General features: G+C 40.4%; 1 protein-coding gene across 1 annotated transcript in view; it reads right to left on the bottom strand.

The window, feature by feature from the left end:
* The window catches only part of LOC112108020 (sodium channel protein type 5 subunit alpha-like), a gene marked incomplete at its 3' end in the record, with an annotated part of 116,280 nt that overhangs the window by 79,770 nt on the left and 23,953 nt on the right, over nt 1-12,557 (bottom strand). Inside the window, exons 8-12 of the mRNA XM_029911619.1 lie at nt 10,902-11,043; nt 9,766-9,963; nt 8,220-8,402; nt 7,198-7,397; nt 1,005-1,041 (exon numbers count right to left, since the gene is read on the bottom strand). Coding sequence (XP_029767479.1) covers nt 1,005-1,041; nt 7,198-7,397; nt 8,220-8,402; nt 9,766-9,963; nt 10,902-11,043 — 760 coding nt within the window. The remainder of the gene's footprint in view (nt 1-1,004; nt 1,042-7,197; nt 7,398-8,219; nt 8,403-9,765; nt 9,964-10,901; nt 11,044-12,557) is intronic.

Raw genomic sequence — 12,557 nt, 5'->3', positions numbered from 1 at the left:
AAGAACCTCATCTGAAGAAGTGAGGTTCTTACCCACGAAAGCTTATGCTCCCAATACTTCTGTTAGTCTTAAAGGTGCCACAGGACCCTCTGTTGCTTTTTACAGATTCAGACTAACATGGCTACCCCTCAGGTAATTAGTGTTGTCCTATGTGACAAGAGAAGAACCGCAACTAATGAAAGCACAGAAAAATGAAACCCAAACCCCATCACATCTTCTTGAGACTTTTTACAATCATATCATTAATTTTCTATATAAGGCACTCTCTCAGTCTTCCATTCATTTTTTTAAACAAACCCCAGATCAGTGAATTCATATTTAAACTCATTCTCTTCGGACAAGGCCTAATTCAAAATCCACTGAATTTCAATGGGCTTTTAATCAGAACCTTATTCATCTTAGACATACATTCCTATTGTCTACAACACTGGAAAAATATGACTGGAGTGACACCTTGCTTTCTGATTCACCAAGAAATATAAAAATTAAAACTACTTTGTGCTTTCTCCCCCACTCACATAGAATACATTTTGTGTGCAATATCACTAATAACCATGCTGAATGCGACAAACAGCTCAGTTACTGATTAGTGCCAAAGTGAAACAGTATTACAATTACATTTTGGTTAGGTCTAATTCACATGCACATGTAAACGCTCCTGTATTTTGCAAAAGTTTCAGGTCACTTAAAGACTAAATGCCAGACGCAAAACTCAATACAAACACATAGGCAACATTTATTAAGCTCCAAATTGCCAGTAGATTTGGACAGGGTTATTGAAACTGGAAGTAAGGTAAACAGCTATCTCCGAGGATCTCATTGAGTAATGGAAAAAATAGGGGTATGATTTTTCCATCTGGTGTATGGAATGCATCTGAGTAAAAGATATAAGTTGCACTATTTTTTTTTTAAAGGCTCGGTGTTAAATTACACCAAACAGCTGCTAGCCTATTTTTCCATCATAAGCAGATGGAAGAACACTCTTGTATACATGGCTTACTCACTTTATGAGTATGCTGAAGAAAGATGAACATTGTCTTTCTAAAAAGAGAAGTGGCCACAGTCAAATCTCATATACTTCAGGAGATACATAGATATAGTGTGTCCTCCCCTCCAAAAGCAGAATAGGAACTCTTTTCCAATTTGCACATGGGCTGGCAGCAAATACACCTCTACCCCGATATAACGTGACCCCATATAACACAAATTCGGATATAACGCGGTAAAGCAGCGCTCCGGAGGGGGTGGGGGGGAGGTGGCTGCGTGCTCCAGTGGATCAAAGCAAGTTCGATATAACGCGGTTTCACCTATAATGCGGTAAGATTTTTTGGCTCCCGAGGACAGCGTTATATCGGGATAGAGGTATACTAATGTGGGAACATTGCTTCTTGACAGACTTTGTAGGATGGCCTGGCACTAAATGCAATATATATTGTAATACAGATATTATACTGAAGTTGTGATATGTACTGCATGATGTTCAGGCATATGGGGTCACGTTCAGATAATAGATTTGTCTCTGTATAGATTAGGTATGTGTTATAAGTATGGATATGATTTCTGTTAATTGACTGTCTTACTGAATGTATGATAATCACACAATGCGCTACCAAGATGTGCATCACTGAAAACATCGTTCCAGAGCTAACATAAATCCACAAGTACAGGGTAATTAATAGCATATATGGAGCACTATTGGACTTGCTACACAGCATTTTTCTGAGTGCATGTATGTGTGTTGGGGGAGGGTAATCTATGTGAAATCTATATGTATACATTCTTCGACAGGGTAACAAGCCTTGTGGATGGGGGAAGCAGTAGATGTGGTATATTGTGACTTAGTAAGGCTTTTGATACTGTCTCGCATGCTCTTCTCATAAACAAACTAGGGAAATAAAACCTAGATGGAGTCACCATAAGGTGGGTGCATAACTGGTTGGAAAACCGTTCCCATAGAATAGTTATCAGTGGTAAACAGTCAAGCTGTAAGGGCATATCAAGTGCAGGGATCAGTTCTGGGTCCAGTTCTGTTCAATATCTTCATCAATTATTTAGATAATGGCATAAAGTGTACACTTATCAAGTTTGTGGATGATACCAAGCTGGGAGGGGTTGCAAGTGCTTTGGCGGACAGGATTAAAACTCCAAATGATCTGGACAAACTGGAGAAATGGTCTGAAGTAAATAAGATGAAATTCAATAAGGACAAATGCAAACTACTCCACTTAGGAAGGAACAATTAGTTGCACATATACAAAATGGGAAATGATTGCCTAGGAAGGAGCACTGCAAAAAGGGATCTGGGGGTCATAGTGGATCACAAGCTAAATATGAATCAACAGTGTAACACTGTTGCAAAAAAGTAAACATCATTCTGGGATGTATTAGCAGGTGTGTTGTGAGGCTGGACATTAGGAAAAATTTCCTAGCTGTCAGGGTGGTTAAGCACTGGAATAAATTGCCTGGGGAGGTTGTGGAATCTCCATCATTGGAAATTTTAAAAAGCAGGTTAGACAAACACCTGTCAGGGATGGTTTAAATAAGACTTAGTCCTGCCATGAGTGCAGGGGCCTGGACTATATGATGTCTTGAGGTCCCTTCTAGTCCTATAATTCTATGATTTACTTTTAATACTTCCCAGAAGGGTATAGTAAATAATATTTTTAAAATAATTCCCCCCAAAATGGATGATGGAGCCAAAAATGTTCATACATAGGAGCCCTGGAAGTGGGAGAAGAGGGGATATAGGGCTTCCAACACCATATGGCCAATTCAATTGACAAAAAGTGGTCAGGACAAAAGGAGGGGTGGTGCACAGTTCTAATTGGTACAATATCATGGCATGGGGCACGGAAACCTGTCAAAAATATGTGATGAGGAAAGGTTTAGAATTATTATTACATATGTTCAAAACACAGCTCCCAATGAATGCAGTGGCAGCTAAGTGTGCTCACTACTTCTGAAAATCAGAACCCAGGGTCTCAAGTCAGGCAGCCAGAAAGTAAGGAAAACACAATTAGTGAACACCTGTGAAAAGACTAGTTTAGGTGACTTGACTGACATCAGACAGGAACTCTGTGGCAGAAGCAGGGACAGAATATATTTCTTCTGAGTAGCATTCATGCGACCAGCAATAGTAGGTTGTTATCCTCTACGTGGCCTAGCACCAGAGATGGATGAGACATTTTGCCAGTGCGTTTCAGAGACATTTGCTGACAGCAGAGGAATCTCGAGCTCCATTCCAGGCTCTGGAGGGGAATGTGCTCTAGAGGGCACAAATTCTTCTGCCCATCCCTTACCCCCAAGGTTGACTCCTTCTGCTCTATAATTCAGCAAGACAGTAAATTGACAGGAACTCTGGCTCCTCCTCCCAGCCCCATTGTTCTCACCTAGCCAATCCTATTCTTCACTTCAGGGACTTCTCATCCCAGTCCCAGTACACTCCAGTTCTTCCCCCAAACTCTGACTCCTTATCAGATGTCTCTCCCCTACCAGACCACTTCTTTCTCCCTCACTGGTTCCTAGTTTCAATTTCCTTGCCAAGACAATCCTAATCTCCCCCACCATCGCCTTGTCTCATCTCAGTCTCCCCAAACACATTGGCTCCCAGTATCACTTCTCCATTTCCCTCCCCAGCCCCCAGTCTCCTCCCTGAACCAGTACCAATCTCCTCCCCACCCTAAAGGCCACCTCCTATCCAATTTCAGGCCCATGCTTCAAAGCATATGGGTTGTAAAGCTTCTCAAAAGAAAGGCTGCCCGGATTTTTTAACATGGGAAAAACAACATATTTTTTCCTAGCATGGTTCTTGGATATGGATAAACCCTTTTGGCTGAAATTTCACAGAAATGCTCAGCCTGAAGCACCCAACCAGCATGTAAAACTTCAGTCTGTATGGTGAAAGTTTGGCAAAGTGATGAGAAAGTTAAATAGGGTCTTATAATGGGAAGTGTGCCAACCAATTTCTGCTCAGAGATTATCTAAATAGGCTTTGGGGCATATTAGACTTGGTTATGAGTTAGCTAGTTTAGATCCTCCAGCCAATGTTAGAGCCCCTTTTACTAGGGCACAGGCAGCCTCTGCTACTTCCTTGCAAACATCCCCATTTTGGATATCTGTATAGCAACTACTTGAGTTTCAGTACATACTTTTACCAAGCATCATGCCATAGTGGAAGGATTTCTAAACCTTGTATCATTTTTGTTGGTCCACTGGACCTACTCCAACTTGTCCACATCTTTTTTAAATTTAGAACTGGACACAATACTCCAGCTGAGGCAACTCCTGTGCTGAGTAGAATGGAACAATTACTTCCTGGGTCTTACATACAACACTCCTGTTAATACACCCCAGAATGACGTTAGCTTTTTTTGCAACTTCATCACATTGTTGACTCATATTCCATTTGTGATCCACTGTAACTCTCAGATCCTTTAAGTGGTATTACCATCTAGCCACTTATTTCCCATTTTGCTTTTTGTGCATTTTATTTTTTTCTTCCTTACTGCAGTACTTTTCACTTGTCTTTATTGAATTTCATCTTGATTTCAAACCAGTTCTCCAATTTGTCAAGGTTGTTTCGAATTCTAATCCTGTCCTCCAAAGTGCTAAAAACCCCTCCTACCTTGATGCCCTCCACAAATTTTATAAGTATACCTTGCACTCCATTATCCAAGTAATTTATGAAAATATGAAATAGTAACAGACCAAGGACAGACCCTTGTGGGGTCCCACTAGATATATCCCTCTCATCCAGTTTGCCAGCAACATATTGATAACTACTCTTTGGATACGTCTACACTACATGCTCCTTATGGCAGTGTGTAAAGTACAACACACTGCATTCTCCCCTAGCATAGATATAAACAGTAGTGTAGACAGAGATGCACTGCTTTGGTGAGTAAAATACGGCCTGAACCCAGGTATGTACCCAGGTCTGTACCTTTCTACCCAAACAGTGCCTCCTCCATCTACGCTGCTATTTTTAGCAGTGTAGTGTCCTGCGGCCTACCCACTACCAGAGTCTTTCCCCACTGCACAGAAAGGCTCCAGCAGCAGGAAAAAGCTCTGGTGCGAGGAGACAGCAGAGAAAGACTCCGGCAGCTCCCCTCTGCCACAGCGTTTCCCCACTGCCTCTCCTGCCAGAGCCTTTCACATCGCAACATGCTTTTCTCTGTGGAGTGTAGCTATACATACCCTACACACTGCCACCAGTGATGTGCAGTGTAGACATAGCCTTTGAGTATGATCTTTCAACAAGTTTTGCACCCACCTTATAGTAATTTCATCTAGTACACATTTCCCAAGTTTGCTTACGAGAATGTCATGTGGGACTGTGTCAAAAACCATACTAAAAAATCAAGATATATCACATCTTCTGCTTCTCCCCTATCCGCTAGGCCAGTAGCCCCATCAAAGGAGGAAATTAGGCTGGTTTGGGATGATTTATTCTTAACAAATCCATGCTGGCTATTCCTTATAACCTTATTATCCACTAGGTGCTTACAAAATGTTTAATAATTTGTTTCAATATCTTTCCAGGTATCCAAGTTAGGCTGACTGGACTACAATCCCCTGGCTCCTCTTTGTTATCCTTTTTAAAGATAGGACCCATCTAGAAAGACAGGTATAAAATCATAATACTGTATATATTCACAAGGGAGCCAAATTAAGGATGCACAGAACATTTATTCTGGCATTTCCTAACGGAAGCATTTGCAAAGGCTCTATTCTCCTCCCCCCCCGCGCCTGTTTTTTTTTGTTTGTTTGTTTTTTTAAAGATTTTGATCTTTCATATCAACATATGCTTAGGTTTGAATTAAAAAATGATGAGAAATAACTTACCCTCCAGGACACAGGTAATGTTACTGACTGCCCCAGTTGCCCTTTGTCTTTGTAGTGGCTCATTAAAATAGTCCACTGACAGATGATGAGGCAAATGCTTCTTGCTTACTTCATCACATACAGGGGTCTGTTTAAAGAAGTAAACACGGTTAGTAACATAAAGAGTACAAAGTGAGGAAACAATTAGACAGGGATAGCCATGGACATTAATATGAATGATGACATGCAGTGAAATAAATGGGCCTCTTCTATAGGAAATAATAGCCATTTAGAATGGGTTAAAAAATAAAGGCCTGACTCCCTTGTGGCCATGACAGTTCCCAGGGTATTTGTAGGGTGACCAGATGTCCCGATTTTATAGGAACAGTCATGATTTTTGGGTCTTTTTCTTATATAGGCTCCAATTACCCCCACCCCCGTGCCGATTTTTCACACTTGCTGTCTGGTCACCCTGGGTATTTGCCTTCTAGTATTTTGAACAAACTTCAGATTGGTTAATGAGATTCTGTCCATCTAAAACTTCTCTTTGATTACAATATTTTGCCTTTCCTATCCTGAACTAATCTGTAGTGTTTTTCATACTCAAAAAATGGATGCTCTGTTTTTTCTCAAAATTTTCATATTAAAAAAAAAAATCACCTCTGGGCAGAGACCAGACCTAGAAAGTTTTTACTCCTCAAGAGATAAGTTTGAAACATGTCAGGCTCAATGAACCACAGACTTGCCGGTTCCTGCCAGATTGTCTAGTGAACTTCTGGGGACCCCAGGCTTCTGGTGTTCATAGTTCTGCGCAACTCCACTATGTGTACTGTCCCAGGGCCAGAGATGCGGGACTTCCACATTCTGTTGCTCTTGGGAAGCCTCACTATGTGGACTGCCCTGGGGGCAGGGACCCCAGGGCTTCTAGACTCCCATCCCAACTAGCTCACAGGCTGCACAAATCCGACAACCTGGTGAGCCAGCTTCCCTGAGAGTCAGACAGTCTGGGGAGACAGCAGGCCTGGGAGTCTAGAAGCCTTAGGGTCCCTGGCCGGAGCAGTTCACACAGTGGGGCTTCCCAGGAACCATGGGATCCCTGGCAGCTGCTGACTGAAATTTACATGAATCATGTTATTTTCAGTCAGCAGCTGCTAGAGTCCCAGGGCACATATCTCATTTTGGAAATACCAAGTGTTGGTATTTCCAAAACAAACATTTTACAGAATTTCCAATTAATGGGAAATTTCAAAAAATTTGGGTTTGGTCCACATCTAACCAAATTTTGAAATATCTAATTTCACACAAACTAGAAATTTTGCCAGTTCTAATTTGGAGTAGCAGAGTCATAATTATGGCTCATTTAACTTTGCACACTTGGTTGTCATCAACATAGGTGTCATCAATAGTGACCTGCACTGGATTTCATTTTCCAAAACACTGAAGATCTCATCATCACCAAAATCAATTTTGGAGCCGATGTCTCTGCCAGATAACTGGAAATTGAATATGCTTCCATGGCTGAGCCTGCATTTCATTTGGTTTGCACTGGGACCACAAGTAAGTGCAAGGAGAACCTAAAAGTCCCAAAAAACGAAAAAGGGAAAAATGGTATAGCATCGTGCAATATGTTTCTTGAGAATGATAAAGATTTTTAGTACCTCAATCAACCATGGAAGGTTTGTAAGTCCAACATTAAATAAAGTTACTCATACAATGATTTAATATAGGGCAGGTCTACACTACTGCTTAAGTCAATCTAACTTATGTCGCTTGGGGTGTGAAGACAGCCCCCTGAGCGATGCAAGTTACAGTGATTTAAGCTCTTCCCACACCGGCACTATGTCAGTGGGAGATGCTCTCCTGCCGACATAGCTTCCGCCTCTCATGGAGGTGGAGTAATTATGCTGACAGGAGAGCGCTCTCCCATCAGCATATAGCGTCTTCACCAGACGCGCTACAGTGGTGCAGCTGCATCAGTGCAAAAGTCTGTTATGGAATGTTAATTAAATTCCAGTTCCAATGTATTTTTTTTAATTTCCCAGTATTACACAGAATGTTAACATATTTTTAATCTACATATATTTTAAATGTTCATGAAAATATTTGTTATAGCAAAATGCTTCAGTGCATGTCGATGCCTCACTTTCATTACATCTTCTCTGTTTTCATTCACACATAACTTTCTCAAAAGTTTTCCTTTTGCATTGAAATGTTATCTGCTTCTTTCTCAGCTGAAAAGAGATTTAGTTTTAAAGACCAAAGAAGCAGATGCTAGCTTATATCTACAAATACAGCATTCTATTTCTTAATGGGATTGTGTTTGTGCTTTTGAGCAATTTCTGTTCTAAAACTGACAAAGCTATAAGGATTTTCTATTTAGATAATTAATTAATTACCAAGTTTTGTTGACGGCTACTGGACTGTGATTTGGGAACTTTTTGATCTTCCCCATAATCTTCTCTCCCTAAGGACATATTTTTATTTCTCCTATTGCTTCTATCTTTGACTTCTTTGGAGGGTAAAGGTGACATTTCAAAGGAGCAAAGTGACTTTGTATCATTTCCTTTAGCAGCCAATGCCTAAAAATAAACAAACAAAAAACATAGCTGATACTCTAGATACAGAGTTAGGATATCAGTAAGGGAAAACTACTGCTGTGCTCTATAATTCTTGTTAACAATTATCATTTCATATAGATGGTTAAAATACTAACTTCATGTTTCTGGTGCAAGCTGATCACTGAAGATATTAGGAAGGATTTCCCACTCCATATAGAGAATTGAGCAATTGGTTACATGCAGTGTTTGTGTGCAAACAGATACTCCCCCGTCAGAGGCAAAATATAAAACTTTGGATCATTCATACCACTTAACTCCTATTTTTCTGGGTACATATTACAGATTGTACAGAATCAGTTTAAAATTTGAGTATTAGCACATCTATCCACTTCCCAAAATGAGGACTTAAACACTGAAAATCACAACTTCTCTGTTTTCATGGGTGAATACCCACTTACTGGGATACATGCATCCGATGAAGTATTCACCCACGAAAGCTCATGCTCCAATATGTCTGTTAGTCTATAAGGTGCCACAGGACTCTTTGCTGCTTTTATAGATCCAGATTAACACGGCTACGCCTCTGATACTTCTCTGTTGGGTATCTTCAGGATCGCAGTCACACAGTGGTCTGCTGTCATCACTCCAATCTGTGTTTTCAGCGATATTTCAAATATACAAGAATCCTGCTCTCTAGGAGCCTGATCCATTGAAGTCAATTGGAGGCTTTTCATTGTCTCCAATTGGCTTAGGATCAAACTCTAAAGCAGTCAAAGAATAGAATTATTGTATGTTTCAATACCCAGCCTACCCACAAGAATGGGCCAGCTGAGCAATGGAATAAAAAAACAACAACATTCATGTGTCCTTATGGAAACTATAGGTTGGTGGAGTTTTAGACCCGTCAGCCTTTACAATACTATTTTGCTTACAGTACCATGAACGAATGTTGCATTTTTATGTTCACTACTCACACGTACTATTTATGAGTGAGGAATTGTTTCTATTTGCCCTAGAAAGGACTCTGATAACTTTGAATAAGATAGTAGCCGGCACCTGTTCTCATCCGTGATCACAGTGTCATTGTTTATACACACTCAAAGATAAGGAGGGACTGATAATATTCCGCTACAAATGTTATATACCTCTACCCCGATATAACGCGACCCAATATAACATGAATTCGGATATAACGCGGTAAAGCAGCGCTCCGGGGGGGTGGGGGGACTGCGCGCTCTAGCGGATCAAAGCAAGTTCGATATAACGCGGTTTCATCTATAACGCGGTAAGATTTTTTGGCTCCCGAGGACAGCGTTATATTGGGATAGAGGTGTATATTGTAAATGGAGAGTGCCAAACTTTAACAAGGGAATAGTTTATGGACCTCTTGCTCTTTTTTCAACAGTTCCATGGCTTCCTGAAACTTCCTTTCCTTTGCCTCAGTTTCAGCAATAGTAGCTTTGTTCTGCTCTTCATATGCCATAGTCACTACAGCCAGGATCAAGTTGATCAGATAAAATGAGCCCACAAAGATGACCAGCACAAAAAAGAGTATGTAGATCTTCCCAGAAGCTCTGAGAGTCTGTAAGCACAAAGTACACACTAAAGTAAGGAGTCTGACATGACACTTCTAGTGTAATTAGATTAGTTAATGCTCGTAAAGCATATTGAAGATGTAAAGCACTATATGAAAGTAGTAAATATTATTTTAAGGTATTTTTAAAAACCTTGGTCACATTTCCATATTCCTGAATAAAATGCTTTAAAAAAACCTTTAAACCCCCACAGCCTATTTGGGCTTCCTTTCCCACTTCCTATACCGCCCTCAATGAGCCCTAATGACCTTCCTGATAGTGGCCAGTAGAGCTCAGTTTGGGTGAACAGAAAGGGAGCTGCGCATCTGAGGGGAAGGCTCTGTTGTGCTACTGGAGCAGTGCATGGTGACATCTCAGTCCCCTTCTGCTGCACTACACTCCCTGGGACTGCAGCGCATTAGGGTTAGTTTAAAGGACTGTGGAAGCATTTTGTTGTCCCCTTGCAGGAAGTCTGGCAAACACCGCAGTACAGAGAGGCTATGCTCTTGCCAAACAGCCATCAAATAGGAAGAGTTTTAGTCAGATTCAGAGGTGCAAAGCTTTGTATTATGTTACCACTCACAGTCCCTTGTGGTCCCCCTTTTGGGGGATATATATGTAGCATGTTTTGAACCTTTCCTCCAGGCTAGTAAAATCTTCTGCTTTGCACTTATTGACCCATCATATAACAAGCTATTAAGTGTTTTTCATGATGTTTAATTTCCTTGTAAAAATTCTTAATTGAAAGAAGCAGAAGCTTTATATCGTGAGTTAGCTGTAGTACTCTCATCATATGGATGTCCATAGTATAGTCACTTATTCTGTGACTTGTGCCCATCATTTCATTTTAAGACTTCTTTTCCTCTCTTTTTACTTTAAATACTTTATACATTTATCCAACTACATTACTGCTTTATTTAATATTTGAATTAAGTAAATCTGATACCTGTTGATAGAGACGCTCCCAGTAATCTTGTGTCATCAGGCGGAACAAGGAAAGAAAGGCCCAGCCAAATGTATCAAAACTTGTGTAGTTAAAATCAGGATTTTCCCCAACTTTGAGACATACATATTTATCTGGACAGGAGCTACAGTTGAATAATAAAAAGTTATGAAAACTTAAAATGTCCAAATTTAAAGGCAAATAGCTTCAGTTCCTGTGAAAACTCAGATTATACACTCAGTTATACTACAACTGAGATATAAGGACTCACTTCTTCCGTGAGACCTGCAAACACTAACCCATGCTAAGCAAATATCCTCCACACCCTTACAATATTTTGTTGGGAAAGAGGGCCATAGAGTGGAAGGGCAGAGAGAGAAATACAAAAACACACGTACACAAAACTATGTTAAATATTATTTTGTACATAGATAGTATTATTTCCCATTTTAAGTTAACATTTCCTCTGCTTCTTTTAGTGGATCTTGTCTTAAACACAGCCCCAATTCTGCAGAGTTACACATGTGCATAGTCTGATTGAAATCATTGGGAGAATTGGTGCTGGAGTAACTGTTTAGAGGACCTATCCCTACCTTCTGCCTTTTACACTGTGAACTAAGGTTATCTTTAGACTCTGAACTAGTCAGAGGCTGACTGAATATGCAATAGGCAGAGTTGCATCAGCGTAACTTATTATAAAAGCTGTTTCCGAGCCTACGTGCCTTGGGAGATGACAGGATGACAATCATGAGGAGGATGACTAACACTTCAGGTGCTTTTGCGAGGGATGGTGTGAATTTATGGATGCTCAGATCTCATTCTGTATTCTCTCTATCTATCTTGCTCCATGGAGTGTTTGTGATTTTGCTAACTGTGCTAATGAAACTATTGCAAATTCAAAGTTTTTCTAAGTGTAAGTGCTGCAACTGTGCACGTCGGGGTTCCCAATTTAACAGTAATTCTAACAACACTGGGCCTGATCTTGAGACTAGAACCTACTAAACGTCTGAGTGTTGTCGACTGGAGATTCTGGAGAAACAGAAGAAGAAGAAAGAAGATCAGAAGAGAGCTGAAATCACCGAAGAAGGGAGAGCTGCGGCAGCAGTGACAGCTAAGAAGTCGTGACAGAGCAAAAGGACTGTAGTCAGATTCGAGGGAAAGAAAACTATAGAGAAGTAAGCATGATGACCATAGTATAAGGAACCAAGACATATGAGTGTGTATGCCAGAGATGATAAAGTTGGATGTTGTGTTTGTATGTTTGTTACTATGTATACAATTTTAATTTTTTAGGTAAGAACTTGCTGTCAGCATTCTACATGTGATTGATCACCACATGTAGAATGTAACCACTGAAAAGCTATTTCCAACTGCATTGTATTGCAGTATTGGGTACTTTGATATGCATACATGTGCTAATGGGATTTGTATTTTGTTTCTTGAAATATGCTTTTAAGGTTTATTGTATCAGGGAATATTGGTATATTAAATTAAGATTATTTTGTTTTTTGAAGAATTCCTGCCTGAGTGTCAATCCTTCAATCGGAAGGCTGTATCCATGTCCTTCCAAGGGTCAACAGAGTCTACCCTGGGGAGTTCTCTAAGGGTCAGAGAGAAACCCTTAGTAAAACCCCGGCAATTCCTTTAGGGCGGGCCACC

This window comes from Terrapene carolina, unplaced genomic scaffold (genome assembly GCF_002925995.2).
Source record: "Terrapene carolina triunguis isolate 2854851 unplaced genomic scaffold, T_m_triunguis-2.0 Scaffold111, whole genome shotgun sequence".
Taxonomy (NCBI): domain Eukaryota; kingdom Metazoa; phylum Chordata; order Testudines; family Emydidae; genus Terrapene; species Terrapene triunguis.
Note: the sequence above shows the minus strand (reverse complement) of the source record. Positions and strands in the feature narration are given on the sequence as shown.